Source organism: Nicotiana attenuata, unplaced genomic scaffold (assembly GCF_001879085.1).
Source record: "Nicotiana attenuata strain UT unplaced genomic scaffold, NIATTr2, whole genome shotgun sequence".
NCBI lineage: Eukaryota > Viridiplantae > Streptophyta > Magnoliopsida > Solanales > Solanaceae > Nicotiana > Nicotiana attenuata.
In genome coordinates this window covers 181,092-198,132 of record NW_017671903.1, presented here as the reverse complement: position 1 = coordinate 198,132, position 17,041 = coordinate 181,092, and the positions used below count along the sequence as shown (strand labels likewise).

The following is a 17,041-nucleotide window of genomic DNA, read 5'->3' as shown; positions in this document are numbered from 1 at the left end:
TTGGGTATTTGATATTTGATTGAAATGTTCTCTTTCATTCTAGATTACAATTGGAAAGGAAATAAATTCAATCCTTTTTATATGCATAATAACGATTAAGGGTGAATTTTAGCGTCATCTCATGTGCATTTATTCCCTCCAAAGATGATCATAAATAAAAAAGGGACTTCGAGTCGGCAAGAACAAATAAATAGCTTATGAATAACTTTTGTTTTTAAAATTAGGGTACTATGATCATACTTGTAAAAACTGTTCATAATTATGAATTAGGCATCAAGAATACTATCTTCTCAAAATAATATTTACTATCTTAAAGATAAAATTACGATGAAAACGGCAAAAGCCAAAAGGGAAAAAATTCTACATGGATTTATCCTAGTTCTTAATGATATTTATAGCAAAACACAATTTCAAAGGAATTCGGAAGTGCCAGAGATCAACTGTATCTCCCTTTTGAAGATTGTTAGCTTCCACAAGATTGTTCCATCCTTTGTTAAGCACAAATCTATTCAAGCTCTGCCATCTGGTGAACTTCATCTTATGAAAGTTACCCTCTTGATCCATTACTTTGACCTCAAAACTTTTATCTTTATCATCGTTCTCTAACTTGATTCTCTCCTCTTCACTCAAGTTATTGAGTAGTTCTTTGTCGAATGTACCCGGAATTAAGAGCCTGCTCAATTCTGGGTTGATGTCTGATTCTTCTGCCTTCTTCCTTCCGATGTAAACCAGTCCACTCCCTCCGGCAAGTCGAATAGCCTGACACATATTTGTTGGAGGCAAATTCTCTTGTAATGCCGCTTCTTGTTCTTGTTGTTGTTCAACGTTGCATGGGTAAATGCGTGTTCCAAATAGCTTTATGGTCTTCGGCTCCTCCTCCACTTCAATTTCTTTCCCAAAGAGTTTTATTCGAGTCATTGCTCAATTGATGTTGTTGGAAGTGTAAACTTTGTATGTTATATATATATAGGGGGTTAGCTTGTATCCTAGCGCTATGTTTTTTCCTATTTGAGCTGGATTCGGAAAAGTTATTTTGTGTGTCTACCGTTAGCAACAATCCCATGCATATTAGAATTAGGAAAGATATATTACCGCGTCCAAAAACTCGTAGTTAAAGAAAATAGAACAAATTTTCCAGAAAACCATACTTATTGGATTGAAATTATATTACACAAGTACCTATAAAGTTCCCAAAACATGGGCTTCAGGCCTAGTGACGTGATCACGCCCAACTATGCCGTATAAAAGGACAATGCGGTCGCTGCAAATATAATCCGGTTTACAAGTCCGGAGTCGAATCCCACAGAGAGTTAACCTATCAACTGCTACCTTCAGACCCACCAAGTCTTCAGAACCAGCTTTCCAAATATTCAAATTCTCAGTTGATTGTTCTTTAATAACTAACTTGCAAGTAAATAAAAGGCTATAACTAAATTAGAAGGGTTGTAAACAATTATGAAAAAAAGCTAAGGCAATGATTTCCCCTATTGATGAAATCCCTTCTGTTTATGCTCATACAAATTTACCCACACATCTCTAGCAATCATGAACGCTAATCTTACCGCAAATCTCTCCCAAGTAATCACAGTAATCTACTATTGCACTCTCCCGAGATACACTAGCTTGCTTAAATTCGCACAATTCAATTTAAATTGCACCCAAGGCTTCGTTATTCCTAATCCCGCCTTTAAACCCGCAATTATAGATTCCTCTAATAATCTAGGAGTGGTGTTGTTCAACAATACCCTAAATATGCACTCTTTTCCAAGTTATGCACACTAAATAGGCACAGCTAATTGAGGATCCTGTCAATTAACTACAACGAACACGAAGTTGAACAAATAAAGATTTAACTAGCAATTTGTATTCACATAAACAAGAAGTTCATCACTCAATAGGGTCCATCAAAGCCTTAGACAAGGAATTTAGCTACTCATGACTATGGGAGAATAAACTAAGATTGAATTCATCATAAAATCAAAAGAAAAGAAGAAAGATGTTTAGAGTACTTTCTCACAATTGTTTTTCTTGCTAAGAACCCTTAGAATTCAATATCTCCCCCTTTTTGGGCGAAGTCTAGCGTTTTAAATAGGGTTTAGGTCTAAAAATCCCGTGTTTTACACTTAAGTCCCCGAAGTTTTCTGTACCCACCGCGGTTCTACCGCGGTCGCGGTAGAACCGCGGTCAAACGCCTTCGCGGAATCTTCAACCTTCAGAGACTGCCTTCCACCGCGGTCGCGGTAGAACCGCGGTGGAACTTGTACCCGGGCATTTTGGCCTGTTTTGAATGGGTTACTTTGGAAATTCAACAATTAGCCTCTTTTCATCAATAATTGACTCCAAAACCGCTCCTTAGCCTTCCTTACACCTATTTCACCTGCAAATCATGTAAAGCACTAATAAGAGCATTTTGTTGTCATTTTCCACATTAAAAGTTCACAAGAAGGTGATTATTTGGTGCGTGATTATAGTCAAATTCACCTATTATCAACACCCCACACTTAAACCTCTGCTCGTCCTCGAGAAAACTAAACCACACTTCTAGGCCTAACTGCTCAATGCATTGCCCCCAATTTATGTCACACCTGCTATTATCAAAGATTGACCTNACTTTGCAATCCAAGATTACAAAATCTGCAGGGAACACGAATTTCCCCACCTGAATAAGCACATCATCAAGAATCCCAAATGGACGCTTAACAGTCCTGTCAGCCAGCTGCAATAACATAGAAGTAGGTCGAGCTCTGCCAATGCCTAACCTCTTATAAATGACCAGGGGCATGAGATTAATGCTGGCCCCTAAATCACAAAGTGCCTTAGCAAATGCATAGTTACCAATGGTGCATGGAATTGTAAAACTACCTGGATCAGATAGTTTTTCAGCAACAGGTCTAGATACCACTGCACTACATGTCTGAGTAAGGGTCACAGTCGATAAGTCTTGAAAGTCAAACTTCCGAGACATCAAGTCCTTCATCATTTTAGCATATCCTGGCATCTCCTTTAGAGCTTCAATCAGTGGAATGTTTATCTGGATTTGTTTGAGCATCTCTAGGAACTTTTTGTACTGCTCCTCTTTTTGATGCTTGGCCAACCTTTGCGGGAATGGTGCAGGAGGTCTTTTCTTCCCAATCACGTGAGGTTTCTCCTTTTCAGCTACTGTCTCAACTATCGGTTCCGTTGCTGTCTCAACTACTGGCTCAATTACTGTCTCAGTCTCTTGCTGCATATTCTTTTCTTCAGGAGTAGGCTGAACCGTTACCTCTGTCAATCCCGTAGAGTCATCCAGTTCAATGGGTACTGGAATTAGTGTCTCAGCCTGTATATTTTCTCGAGCTCTCTCTTGCTCAACATCTAGATCCCTGCCATTTCGTAGACTCACCGCCATCAGCTGCTTTGGGCCTTGATCTTTTGGATTGATTTGGGTATCTGCAGGTAGTGTCCCTTGAGGACGATTGTTAAGTGACATTGAAATTTGGCCCACTTGTACCTCAATATTCTTGATAGCTGCATCATGTGCATCCACCCTTTCATTTATTTTAGCATTGGACCCAATAACCTGCTGCATCATTGCTTCAAGCCTTGCAAACCCGTCTTCCTGTCTTCCACCCTGCTGTTGCTGAGGTGGGTGGTACCCTTGCTGCTGATTGTTGTACCCTTGAGGTCTAGGATACGGTGCCATGTTGTTGGGGGGTCTCATGCCTCCCATATTTCCGACGTTATACTATGGCTGCGGTGGCCTGTACTGCTGCTGAGGCTGCTGACCCCAGTTCTGATTACCTTGCCTCTGACCCCCCATAGTTAGCCACATAGTTCATATCTTCAGGGTGCTGGTGATGATGATCATGCTCTGCATTCCATGGATTACCAATTGGCTGGCTAATGCAAGATGTGCACAAGCCTCCGTTGGTAGTGTCTACTATGTGAACCTGTTGCTTCTGCCCTGATTCCTCCACCTTTTTGGTGAGAATGCTCATTTGCGTCAGAAGAGTCGCCATGTTTTCAGCCATTGTATTAGAAGGATCAAGAGGCACTGAGTGCACCACTGGAGTGATAGGTGCATTTCTAGAAGTCCAACCCGAATTCTGCGCCATCTTGTCGAGCAAATTCTGACCTTCTCTCCAAGTCTTGCTCAAGAATGCCCCACCAGCTGAGGCATCAACTATATTCTTCAAGCTGTCTGACAATCCCATGTAAAACCGTTGTCCCAACATCTGCTCTGGAACACCATGGTGGGGACACATAACCAACATTCCTTTAAACCTGCCCCATGTCTCGTGTAGTGTCTCCATTGGTTTCTGTTTGAAGCTCACAATCTCATCAATTTGTTGAGCGGTCTTGTTGGGAGGATGGAACTTGTTGTGAAATTGCTTGACCAACTCATCCCAAGTTGCTATAGAGTTTATGGGAAGCGAGTTTAGCCAAACCTGAGCAGCTCCTGTCACCGAGAATGGAAACAATAATAGTCTGATTGCTTCCGGAGTCACATTCGGTTGCCTTTGAGTTTTGCAAATAGACAGGAAGTTCTTTAAATGTTGCTGAGGGTCTTCTGTTTGTGTCCCAGAAAAAAGTCCCTTGTTCTGCAACAAGTGTAGCATGTTATTTGTGATCTGGAACGATTCAGCTTGTATCGCAGGCACAATAATGGCAGTGGCCAGATTGTCAGCTGTGGGTTGTGCCCAGTCATAAAGTGCACCCTCAGGCACAGGAGGTGCCATTTGCTCATCCCTGATGTTCCCGTTGGGGTCGTTCACGTCGCCCATGTCAGTTTCGAGTTGGTGTGTTTGTTGTAATTGTTGAAGTCTTTTGTTTGCACGATTCAATGCCCGGAATGTCTTCTCGGGGTCTGAGAGTCCTTCAAGTAGTTCTCCAGTCCTCGTAGAATATCTAGGCATGCACCTGTGTACCCAGATCAACAACCGTCAAAATTTTCAATGAAAAAGTTGGTAGAGAGAAAACTGACTACAATAAGAATCTTTGTATTTCTGTCAATGGCAATTGATAATTCCGTTAACTCCCCGGCAACGGCGCCAAAATTTGATCACGCCCAACTATGCCGTATAAAAGGACAATGCGGTCGCTGCAAATATAATCCGGTTTACAAGTCCGGAGTCGAATCCCACAGAGAGTTAACCTATCAACTGCTACCTTCAGACCCACCAAGTCTTCAGAACCAGCTTTCCAAATATTCAAATTCTCAGTTGATTGTTCTTTAATAACTAACTTGCAAGTAAATAAAAGGCTATAACTAAATTAGAAGGGTTGTAAACAATTATAAAAAAAAAAAGCTAAGGCAATGATTTCCCCTATTGATGAAATCCCTTCTGTTTATGCTCATACAAATTTACCCACACATCTCTATCAATCATGAACGCTAATCTTACCGCAAATCTCTCCCAAGTAATCACAGTAATCTACTATTGCACTCTCCCGAGATACACTAGCTTGCTTAAATTCGCACAGTTCAATTTAAATTGCACCCAAGGCTTCGTTATTCCTAATCCCGCCTTTAAACCCGCAATTATAGATTCCTCTAATAATCTAGGAGTGGTGTTGTTCAACAATACCCTAAATATGCACTCTTTTCCAAGTTATGCACACTAAATAGGCACAGCTAATTGAGGATCCTGTCAATTAACTACAACGAACACGAAGTTGAACAAATAAAGATTTAACTAGCAATTTGTATTCACATAAACAAGAAGTTCATCACTCAATAGGGTCCATCAAAGCCTTAGACAAGGAATTTAGCTACTCATGACTATGGGAGAATAAACTAAGATTGAATTCATCATAAAAATCAAAAGAAAAGAAGAAAGATGTTTAGAGTACTTTCTCACAATTGTTTTTCTTGCTAAGAACCCTTAGAATTCAATATCTCCCCCTTCTTGGGCGAAGTCTAGCGTTTTAAATAGGGTTTAGGTCTAAAAATCCCGTGTTTTACACTTAAGTCCCCGAAGTTTTCTGTACCTACCGCGGTTCTACCACGGTCGCGGTAGAACCGCGGTCAAACGCCTTCGCGGAATCTTCAACCTTCAGAGACTGCCTTCCACCGCGGTCGCGGTAGAACCGCGGTGGAACTTGTACCCGGGCATTTTGGCCTGTTTTGAATGGGTTACTTTGGAAATTCAACAATTAGCCTCTTTTCATCAATAATTGACTCCAAAACCGCTCCTTAGCCTTCCTTACACCTATTTCACCTGCAAATCATGTAAAGCACTAATAAGAGCATTTTGTTGTCATTTTCCACATTAAAAGTTCACAAGAAGGTGATTATTCGGTGCGTGATTCTAGTCAAATTCACCTATTATCATGACGCAAGCACCAGAGTAATGGGGAGAAATTTAAATTGTGATTTTTTCCTTCCTATACCATATATGAAACTTTATTACCAAATATGAGCATAGTTTCTAATTTACCCGCTATGTTCACAGTTTTTCTACAATTATTGTACCATTCATTAAATACTAATTATTAGTAGCTGAATCTTCCTAATTAGGCGCGCTACAAATCAGGAACAGAATATTCTAATTGATTTCGCGACCTTCAGATCAAATTTGAAATGCAAATCCTATATCTTCATTTAAAATCCATTGACAGCCATTAAAAAGCTTGAAAGCTTTGAATTCAATTTTGGTTTTCAAAAATCATTATTTGTTTGGATTGGGTGTTGTTGAAAATAATCGAGAATATGGTTTGGAGTTTATATCTCAACTTTGAGGGATTTTGGTGAAGATTAGACTTGGTTTTGACTGAATTTCAGATTGAAACTCGAAGAAGAAGAAAAAGAAGACATATTGCAGAAATTGTAGATTATTTGTATTCTGATTTTAGATGCTTTATTTTCTGTTTTCACAAATAAAAAACGGCAAAAACTTCTACAAATCTTCTGAAAAAACGCAATTATGTCAAAAATCCCAATTATGCTACAATTGAATGAGAATTGGGATATAAAAATTCAATGTACCTAGTTTCTAGATATTTTGTAGATAAATTGTAGATTATTTGTATTCTGATTGTAGATGCTTTGTTTTCTGTTTTCACAAATCAAAAACTACTAAAACTTCTACAAATCTTCTGCAAAAAACGCAAATATGTCGAAAATCCCAATCAAACTACAATCGGATGAGAATTGGGATATTAAAATTCAATATACCCAGTTTGTGGATATTTTGTAGATGAATTGTAGATTATTTGTATTGTGATTGTAGATGCATTATTTTCTATTTTCACAAATCCAAAGCGACTAAAACTTCTACAAAATCTTCTGCAAAAAACGTAATTATGTCAAAAATACCAATTAAGCTACAATTGAATGGGAATTGGGATATTAAAATTCAATGTACCCAGTTTGTAGATATTTTGTAGATAAATTGTAGATTATTTGTACTCTGATTGTAGATGCTTTGTTTTCTATTTTTACAAATCAAAAACGACTAAAACTTCTATAAATCTTCTGAAAAAACGCAATTATGTCGAAAATTCCATTTATGAGATTGGACGAATCTTTATGATTTAAGAAGAATAAATATTGAAATAACACATGGAGCTAAGTTAAAGCTTGTGACAACGTGTACATATAATGTGCAAAAATCTCCAACACAAAAGAAGAGTGTCCAGCTAGTGGAAGCCTGGGAACAACAGATTTTGCAGGTCTGAATGAATTTAACTAAAACATCCTTCAACTCAAACCCGAAAGAATTGCGTTTTGGATATTCTACACAACTGAAACGTAAAGCAATGCTCATTCTGGAAGCCCAGGAATCAATTTCTGAACTGATAAGCATATGAAGGAAAAAAGAGGGCATGAAGAAAATAAATCCCTCACTAAAACGTGGGTGAGGGTGAGGGTTTGGGAGAGAGAAACGTGGGAGGGGTGGGATATACGGTACCTTGAATTAAGGAGGGATATACGCTGCATTAATTGTACCCTTAAAATACACTATGGTATAGAATTGGTAATTTGGTATGCTAAATGTAATTATATCAAACCTTAAACATTGAGGGTAATAAGGTTTCCTATATGGTATAGGAATGTAAAAATCTCATTTATAAAATTAGCATGATTTGCATCTGCTAATTAAAAGTTAGCCACTTTTTTAAATTAATTGTAATTTAGCCACTTTTTTCACGTGGTAATAATATTTGGACAAAAATACCTTAAGTTAAAATTTGAAAAAAAATCCAGCATAATATATTGGATGTCGAACTTTTTAAATAGGTAATTTCAGCATAATGTGTTGGAGTTCAAAATATCCTGTATGTGAATTTCATCACAATTCACTAGAGTTTGAACTCTTTCAAGTTACACTCCAGCATAATATGTTGGAATTCACGTACAAGGTATCTTTGAAGTTCGCAAGAGTTTTATAATCCAACATATTATGCTAAATTTTTTCCATATTTGGTAAGGGTGTTTTTGTCTAGATTTTATCTCCACATAAGATAGTCATTATTTTTTAAATGACTTTACACACGCTAGTTATTTTTCAATTACCAGGCGAAAGCTAGCTAGCCTATGCTATTTTGACGAGTAATGAGAACCTATCAAGCCGAGATATATAAGGGTTATTATCATTTTTAGCCCGTGCCAGAAACTATTTACATCTGGTAGCCGAAAAAGTATATAAAATTTGTATAATTTTGTATGTATGAATATATATACAAAATTGAAACGGAGGTGTATATATATATATATATATATATACACCTCCGTTTCAATTTATGTGAACCTGTTTGACTGAGCACGGAGTTTAAGAGAAAATAAATACTTTTTGAATTTGTGGTCCTAAATAAGTCAAAGGGGTTCAGAGTATTTGTTTGGTTATAAAAGCTATTCATTAAGGGTAGAATTGGAAGTTTAAGTTAAATTGTTTCCAAATTTAGAAAATGGGCCATTCTTTTTGGAACGGACCAAATAGGAAATAGGTTCACATAAACTGGAATGGAGGGAGTACATTGTTTCGGCTATTATTCTTACAACGGTTATAAAGGTATATTATCACTTTTAGCCCGCGCCAGAATTTTTTTACATATGGTAGCCGAAAAAGTGTATAAAATTTGTAAATTTTTTGTATATATATACCGAATGTGTGTGTGTATATATATATATATATATATATATATATATATATATATATATATAAATTTTATACATTTTTGGGCAATTATTTTTACAGCGGCTATACACTGTCATTTTTCCTAAAATAAATTTAAAGAGAAAAGGGCCGAGATCCGTGTTCGATGGGCCTGAAGCCCAGAGTACTGATGAAGCTCTAGTGTCCTCCCTCATGCAAAGAAAGCGTCTGTAGTTTGAATTCTAGTGTTGGCGCGCCTATAAATAACTAATAGGCCTTCAGTTCAAACTAAGCAGAGTCATTTCAAATCTAAGAGATACAGAACCCACCATGGGTAAACGAATGAGAAGAACCAGAACGCTCTGTTGCTGCGTATCTCCACGAGTTTCACATCTCACTCCTCACGCCATCTTCTCCTGGTTCTCTCTCTCTCTCTCTCTCTCTCTCTCTCCAAATTTGTATTGTGTATATCTAGAAAACAGGTAATCCGATTGGAAAAGAATTTTGAAGCGGAAGCTTCTGTAATTTTTATATCAGTTTAGTGCACTAAGTTATGTGAATTCAAAAGCGAAACGAATTGAATTTTGTGCTTAAGTTCAGCTGCTCCGCTTATACTGATGCCTGTAATTCGGCAACTGTCAAATTCTTATTGATTGAGATTTTGTAGTTCAATACTCTCTGATCGAAATATTTGAGCGAGAAGCAATTTATCTTTGAATATTAGTTAAAATTTGATAGCCGAAATTTCTCCTGTAGTCGAATCTATTGCTTCTGTGAGAAGGCAATGCGAATACTGTATTACTCCAATAGATTTCTCTTAGCTCCAGCGCATATTTTATTGTATCTAGAAGATAAGTAATCCGATCGGTAAAAACAGTTGAATAGATGCTTTGTACTTTCTCAATCAATTTGATGCTCTATGATATATGAATTTGAACACGGACCAAATTGAATTTTGAGCTAAAATTCAGCTGCTTTGCTTATTGCGATGTGTGTTATGACGCAACTGTTGAATGCGTATTATTGATCGAACAGTTCAATGCTCTCTGATCCACAAATTTGAGTTGGAAATCAATTCATTTATTAATATTAGCAACATTTTGATGACTGATATATTACGCCTGCAATCGAATATATTGTTTCTGTAAGAAGGCGATTCGATCTCTCTGATGCTGCATATTTCTACAGTATGATATACTGTTATTAAAACCAACATCATTAGACTCTTTCTGTTGCGGCGTATTTCTATTTTATGTATCTAGAAGATAAGAAACGATTGAGAATACATTTGAAATTAAGGCTTTCTGATTTCTCAATCAGTTCAATGCTCTAGGTTCCATGGATTCAATAGCTAAACATGTTAAAATTCTGAGCAAAATTCAGTTGCTCTGTCGATGTTGTGCTGCAACTGTCAATGCATTCATCGATTGAGGCTTTACATTTGAATGCTCTTTGATCCAAATTTTAGCTTCGAAAAGCGCTTCGTTTTAGTTTATGAGTTCAGGAATGAGTTTAGAAGTATTCTGGTTGGTGGATAACCGTAAGGTTTTGAATGTACAAGTTCAAGGGAATTTCTAATGACTATCCTACTTTTGACGTCAGTTTAGCCTCTATAATACAACGAATCAAAATCAAATGGTTTGTTATATCGCAGAAGTCAATGCTATGAACTCTAGAATATTAGCTGCTTTGTTTACTTAATATCATCTGCATGATCATGAACACTACTGAGATTATATTTTGTTGTGTATCATATGGTAGTTATCAAGTTACTCTTGAATGTTGAAACCGAGTTTATGCCATGAATTCCATAAGGTACGAAGAGGACCTGTGGACAGAGATAGCTAAGTTCTTGGATGGAAAATCTTTGGTGATGCTTTCAGCAACTAGCAAGTGGTTCCGTCGTATCATTATGGAGGACAGCATATGGAAATATGCATGCTTGCGAGACCTCCAGGTTCCTGATCCTGGAAAAGCATCTTTCAAATGGATCAACTTATATGCAACAGCCTTTAGTAAGTAGTTTCTCGGTTTGCAGTTAGTTTGACAACTTAATTGAGAAATGACATCAAAGTGTCTTGTTCTCTACTATAAAAAGTTAATTTACTCGTTGCAGATGGATGCCACTCTTACAAGTTCCGCCAGCAGGAGAAGCATATTGGTATGACCTCTCCTGCAGTTTTGCTTTTATATGGTGGATTTTGGTATTAACACTAAGCACGGCTGTGCTGACAATTTCTGTCAATGGTTCTTGACCCCTTTAATTTGTTTGAACAAAATGATCAGACTGGATGCGCATTGGAGCATTTTCCTTTGACTCGCAAAATGCACTCCTGACAAATAATTTGATCCTTCCCTTGAAAATCCATAAGGAGAAGACAACAGAGAAGATGTTGGAGTCAAATGGGTGCTGTGTGGTCAGAAATATCAAGAGTGGAATCTGGATTGCTGGTAAAAGTCGTGATTGTGCAATATAATTTCTTATCATCATGACTTTTAAACCCCTCTGTTCATTTGTTTTTTCCAGATTTGCAGCTTGTTCGTTGTCCAGTCTGTGACCTCAACACATGTGATGGTAAGCTGATTGTGTATTCAGTTAATATTTTAGAAAGGAAGGACAATTAGTGTCCTTCAGGAGCTTAATCAGTTATGGAGGTTTTCCACTAAATTTGCAGAAAATTGAATGGTCGCCACTCGCCAATTTATATTAGAGTGCAAATTAAACTATTCCACAGTCAGTCCTTTTGGGTTTTGCCCATTCACCTAGGGACTCCACCCCCAGGATTAATTCCTTCGATTGTTTGTCCTATCTATCTGAAGTGATACCAAAGCTGCTTACAGATTTGGATCATGTGTTATCGCAGGAACAATGCAGGTATTAGATGCAAGACACATTGAACTGTTCCTAAGTGAAGGATACCAGGATGGAAGTTGGGACTATGAATTGCTGGGTTCCCACGATGTGAAGAAGCAAGTTGATGGAGCATCTGCTGGTATATTTGATACCAAACATCTCAAGGACTGCTCAACTTCTGGTAAGTTCAACAGTTCAAATCAGTGACATAGTTATAAGTTACTGTTAGTTTGTCCAACACCATCAATTTCAAAAATCGAACTTCCAAAATATAGAATCTTCATGCTGGGACCTTCTTGGGTTCTTCATGCATTAGTACAAGAATTCATCAATTTTTCAGAACGTAGATAATTCATAGTCACAAGAAATCATTGGAGACAACTCCTCGTATAGAGAACAGTTGACTGAGACTTATTCTTGATATGAAATTTGATTTTATCCTGTGTGATTTATAAATGCATGTTCAGCTGTCCTTAATCTCAAGTCATGGGTAGGAAAGCCCAAGGATTGGCAACCAAAAGCTATGATAGCCCCTTATGCAGTTGCAGTCAACACAAATTTGCAAGAGAATGAAGGTATATTTTCCCTGGTTTCTGCAACTTTCATGAGTGACAAACTGTCCCTTATCTCTCACCCAGTACTTACTGTTACATTGTGGTGGCAGGTCTTCACATAAAATTCCATACCATGAAGTCCGGGAAGAATGGTGAAATTGTTTCAATGAGAATATGTGAGCAGCTCCTGTGATTTTGTCAAATTCTGCCAAGTCTAATCTTACTGTCTACAAAACCATAGTTCATTTTGTCCAGCAAATATCAGCTATAACTCCATAAATACAACAAGCAGCCACTATCGACAAGTTTCAGATGGGTTGTAAGTTGTAACCCACCAAGTATACCTAGCAAATTAAAAGAATATATACACTATTTGTTAGCAAATGATTCTTGTTTGTAAAAGTATTACTAACTAGCCAAATTAGCACAGGCAAAATTAGTAATCTGCAGCCTGTAACTTTTTTTATGGCTTATTCTTTCTTGTCCTCTAACAGAAGCGACCTAATAATAAATAAATGGACTTTTTAAGCTTTAACTTGTTCTGAGTTCCCAAAGGCAGTATTTTAAAGGAAGTTGAACTGTTAACATCATCTTATCTGTTTATACATCGTACAACTTGGATTTTATAACATCTTTGGCGTGTCAACGAACTTGAACTTATGACTTTTTAAACAACGTAATAAGTTAATGGAATTCTCTATGCTTTGCTATTGGCTATTGCTGATAGCAGTTTGATTCTTTGATATACATGAGCAAACTGCTATATATTTCTGAAGGCAGTTTCTCCCTATCCAAATTGACTTTTTGAAATACATGGGCAATCTGAAGTTCATCATTTTCTCTTGTCTGCTTTGTTCAACTGTTTATGCAAGACATGATTACCCGGATTTCATTTGTGGGAACAACCACTTTGACATACGATTCCCTTTTGCATTACAAGGCCAGAATCTTCAGAACAGTGGCTATCCTGGTTTCACTCTTAGATGTAGCAATCAAGGCAGAGCAATTCTAAGTCTTCCAGGTGCAGGAGATTTTTATGTACGTGATATTGACTACCTCACCCAAGAAATACAACTCTACGATCCATCTAATTGCCTCCCAAAACGGCTGTTCAATTTCAGCACTTCTTCTTCTCCTTCTTCACCTTTCAAAGCTGTTTCCCATCGAAAATTTACTTTCTTGACCTGTTCAACAAATTCGGTTTCGTCTCTGTTCAATGTCATTGGTTGTCTAAGCAACTCCACCACTTCTACTTTAGCTACTTCTTCAACGAGTCTTGCAAGCCAAATGACAAGTTTGTATAACTGTAGCATAATGAACACTTCGTCTGTTCCTGTTTCTTGGACTTCTCAATACGAATCAGATTTTTCGACTGACCTAAATAATGATCTTGTATTGGCGTGGGATGAACCAAACTGTCAAGAGTGTGAAGCAAAACAAGGTGTTTGTGGGTTCAGGAATGCCACTAGCGGAGAAATTCAATGCTTTGATAGTGGGACAGGTAAATATTTTCTCCATTAGAGTCTCCTTTCGTTTCTTCTTCTGTATTTTCCTTTGGGTAGCTAGGAGTAGAATCAATCAAAAGATTACGCCTCAATCTCAATCTTGTTGGGTTACTATACGAGTCCTTGTATCTCTGGATTGGTCATAGTTAAATTATCTCTATATCAGCCATCAACCTAATGTAACTTACCCCCCCCCCTCCCCCCCCCCCCCCCGTTTTTTTTTTTTTTTTTTTAAAAAAAAAAAATCTAGCTTAGGACAAAGTATACTAGGCAATCACATAGGAGGAGCTAAAGGATAGGTGAGAGTGTTCGAAGAAAATAATCAAGGTGGTTAAAGGACTTTTTGACTTTGATTTAGTAGGATATTCTAAGGGAATGGAAAAGGATAGCCTTAGGCGAGCTTTTGGAGTAAGGTCGATTTAGAAGGTGAGTGTTGGATAATGCGGAAATAAACTATAGTACTAGTCATGATGTTATGTGAATCTTGTATTGATTGTCTCACCCATTTTTGTATTCACCACAAACACTAATAATTGCATTTGGCAAATTTGAAAGGCCAAGCTGCCCAGTTTTATTTTAATTTAGTAGTCAAATGTCAGTCCTTATGGAGAAGCTGACTTCTATTTAAGTGGCTAAGATTATTCCCCAACTTGCCAATCGTGATTGATTGAGATCGTGCAGAAGATGAAAATATACCGTTTATGTCATTTTATCACTTCCGCATAGATCGCAACAACTCAATAAACTGATAATGAATTGATTTGGGTTATATTACTGGCTTGTGAAAGAAAATAACGATTCAACTTGACATATAAAATATAGAGTATTACTTTTGGATAACATTTTATATCCAGGATGAAATATTATATGACAACACCTTGCAGTATATGTAATCTAATTTTGACTTTTATACTTACGGGTGCAATGACAAGCTCACCAAAAGTTGGTTCTGATAATTTGAGTATCAAATTCAAAAACGGTAAGATTAATTAGTCAAATAGTCCAATGTTATTAACAATGATAAAGCCACTGTTAGAAAATTTCAGGCTCAATAAAAATAAAATAAGATATGCCAACAGTTTTGCCTAAAGTTACCATTTCACTTGCAGGCAGCAACCGGGGTCTACAAATTTTCAAATTTATTGCATTAACCTTACTTATTCCAGCCATCACATGTGCAATCGGTGTATCATGTTACATCTGCTTGGATTATAACCGATACAGCCGCGCCATGGCTGCAGTTCGGAACACCGCTGCTGCAATCCAGAACGCCACCAACAGAACAACCGTAGCACCACAACCGGCAGCGACCGCCGGCCTCGACGATTCGACAATCGAGTCCTACACAAAAGTAGTCCTTGGAGAGAGCAGGAGAGTTCCAGGGCCAAATCATATGACTTGTCCAATATGCCTCGCAGAATACAATCCTAAAGAGACGGTAAAGAGCATACCTGAGTGTGAACATTGCTTCCACGCTGAATGCATTGATGAATGGTTAAAGATCAATGGTACTTGTCCCGTTTGCAGAAACAATCCTTCTCCTGCTCATGTTAGTCCTTCATAGCACATAGTTTATTTTACTTATTGCATTTTGAAATCAATGTTGTAAGTTCCGATTCAAAGTTGTACATATGCTTACGGAACCTTTATTAAGATTGTTTAACCCAAAATGTAGATCTAGATTTAAATAATTAGATTTTCTTAATAAAATAGGGTTAATCTTAGCCAATAATAATATTCACTAGATTATTTAATTAGTGCTGTGGCAAAATATCACAAAGTCTGTGGAACAATGATGGACATATAATAATAAACAATATTTAATGGCACAAATACAAAGTGAATAACATTAAATAGCAATAAATAGTATATAATGGTATTTATCATATCATATCATACTATATTATATATAAGTGTGAAGACTTTTAGTGAAAGTTATTTCACTAAAATCTCCTTCAAAAATTGAATGACTAAATTATCCTCTAACTAAAAATAATATTACTTCAATTTTATTTGAGATACTGCTACGTGAAATTGTGAATTGAACAATGAAGTTGGCCATTTAATTGAGATACTATTAAAAGGTAAATTATAGATACAATTAATGGGCCGGGTGAACGTGTGAATTCGAAATTGAAGGTGGAAATTTAATTGGGATCTTATTAAAATGATAAAATTACAGCTGCTATGTGAAATTGTGAATGGATGACTATTGAACATGTTAATTGAAAAGCAGTTTTTAGCATAACCGAAGCTCTTTCATTTGCTTGAACTGAATTGAAAAATAAAGTTTGATATTTAATTAGGACCCTATCAAATGGTACCTTTTCTAAAAATATAATATCACGCTGAGGCGTTTTTCAGTTTTGTTTTTGTTTCATCTTCCAAGGTAGACGTAATGCATGCTGTAAACATATTTCAGTTTTGTTTCTTTGATCTTCTACGATAGTATATATATTTTTGCATGGTATTTTTACATTCTTTATTTCACACTATAAAAGTGCACATTAACTTATCTAACCACTATATCACTTGCAAAGCAGGGATATCAAGCGGAGTAACTTTGTTTTTTTGAACAACATACCAAAATGTATAGCAAGAGATTTGGAAGAGGTAAAATCCTTACAGTATTTTCCTTTTTCTTTTAAAACAGAAATAGTAACATACAATCTTCTAATTTTGCTTGTTGCTCTATATTGACTACTACAAATATTTAATATTGAGAGGCCTTTATTTGCCTAATTAGGTTCTGATTTACCGGTAGAATACTCATTTCATCAGCATTCTTGCTCAAATCCACAGCGGGTTGGTTTATATGCTTTTGCACTCCTTTTTGTGAGACACTTATCTCTTTCGGGATGTAGAAGTGTTCTTTTGTATTGTTCTCATATTTGTGTGGTTCTTCAGCATCACAAGGATGCATCTATGATCCAGTCTACTTTGACGTTACTCAAATTAATAAATTTCATATACCGATTTTGATAAGATCTTTTTACAAGGCAGATAGCAAAGATGATATATTCATCTTTTAACTAATTTGTCGCGAGCAAA

General features: G+C 36.8%; 3 protein-coding genes across 3 annotated transcripts; 2 read left to right on the top strand and 1 right to left on the bottom strand.

The window, feature by feature from the left end:
• Positions 1-375: 375 nt before the first annotated feature.
• LOC109210809 (B3 domain-containing protein At2g31720-like) lies at positions 376-918 on the bottom strand. Its single transcript, XM_019374281.1, has one exon. It carries the CDS (start codon positions 916-918, stop codon positions 376-378), a length of 543 nt encoding a protein of 180 aa, XP_019229826.1.
• An 8,467-nt stretch (positions 919-9,385) lies between these two features.
• Positions 9,386-13,232, top strand: LOC109210815 (probable F-box protein At3g61730). The gene is made up of 8 exons (XM_019374288.1): positions 9,386-9,496; positions 10,893-11,092; positions 11,194-11,238; positions 11,364-11,528; positions 11,605-11,652; positions 11,942-12,112; positions 12,399-12,506; positions 12,596-13,232. Exons 1-8 carry the CDS (start codon positions 9,408-9,410, stop codon positions 12,676-12,678), a joined length of 909 nt encoding a protein of 302 aa, XP_019229833.1. The 5' UTR covers positions 9,386-9,407; the 3' UTR covers positions 12,679-13,232.
• On the top strand, positions 13,086-16,838 carry LOC109210814 (putative RING-H2 finger protein ATL21A). The gene is made up of 3 exons (XM_019374287.1): positions 13,086-13,986; positions 15,100-15,539; positions 16,534-16,838. The coding sequence occupies exons 1-3, from the start codon at positions 13,299-13,301 to the stop codon at positions 16,549-16,551; spliced, it is 1,146 nt and encodes a 381-aa protein (XP_019229832.1). The 5' UTR covers positions 13,086-13,298; the 3' UTR covers positions 16,552-16,838.
• Positions 16,839-17,041: the final 203 nt, after the last annotated feature.

What these genes read in the sequence shown, in the direction of transcription:
- LOC109210809 (XM_019374281.1), bottom strand. Translation starts at nt 918, where the DNA reads ATGACTCGAATAAAACTCTTTGGGAAAGAAATTGAAGTGGAGGAGGAG.
- LOC109210815 (XM_019374288.1), top strand. Translation starts at nt 9,408, where the DNA reads ATGGGTAAACGAATGAGAAGAACCAGAACGCTCTGTTGCTGCGTATCT. An exon ending in CTTATATGCAACAGCCTTTA is followed by an intron (nt 11,093 to 11,193) that starts GTAAGTAGTTTC and finishes TACTCGTTGCAG; the next exon opens with ATGGATGCCACTCTTACAAG. An exon ending in GAGTGGAATCTGGATTGCTG is followed by an intron (nt 11,529 to 11,604) that starts GTAAAAGTCGTG and finishes TGTTTTTTCCAG; the next exon opens with ATTTGCAGCTTGTTCGTTGT.
- LOC109210814 (XM_019374287.1), top strand. Translation starts at nt 13,299, where the DNA reads ATGGGCAATCTGAAGTTCATCATTTTCTCTTGTCTGCTTTGTTCAACT. An exon ending in ATGCTTTGATAGTGGGACAG is followed by an intron (nt 13,987 to 15,099) that starts GTAAATATTTTC and finishes TTTCACTTGCAG; the next exon opens with GCAGCAACCGGGGTCTACAA.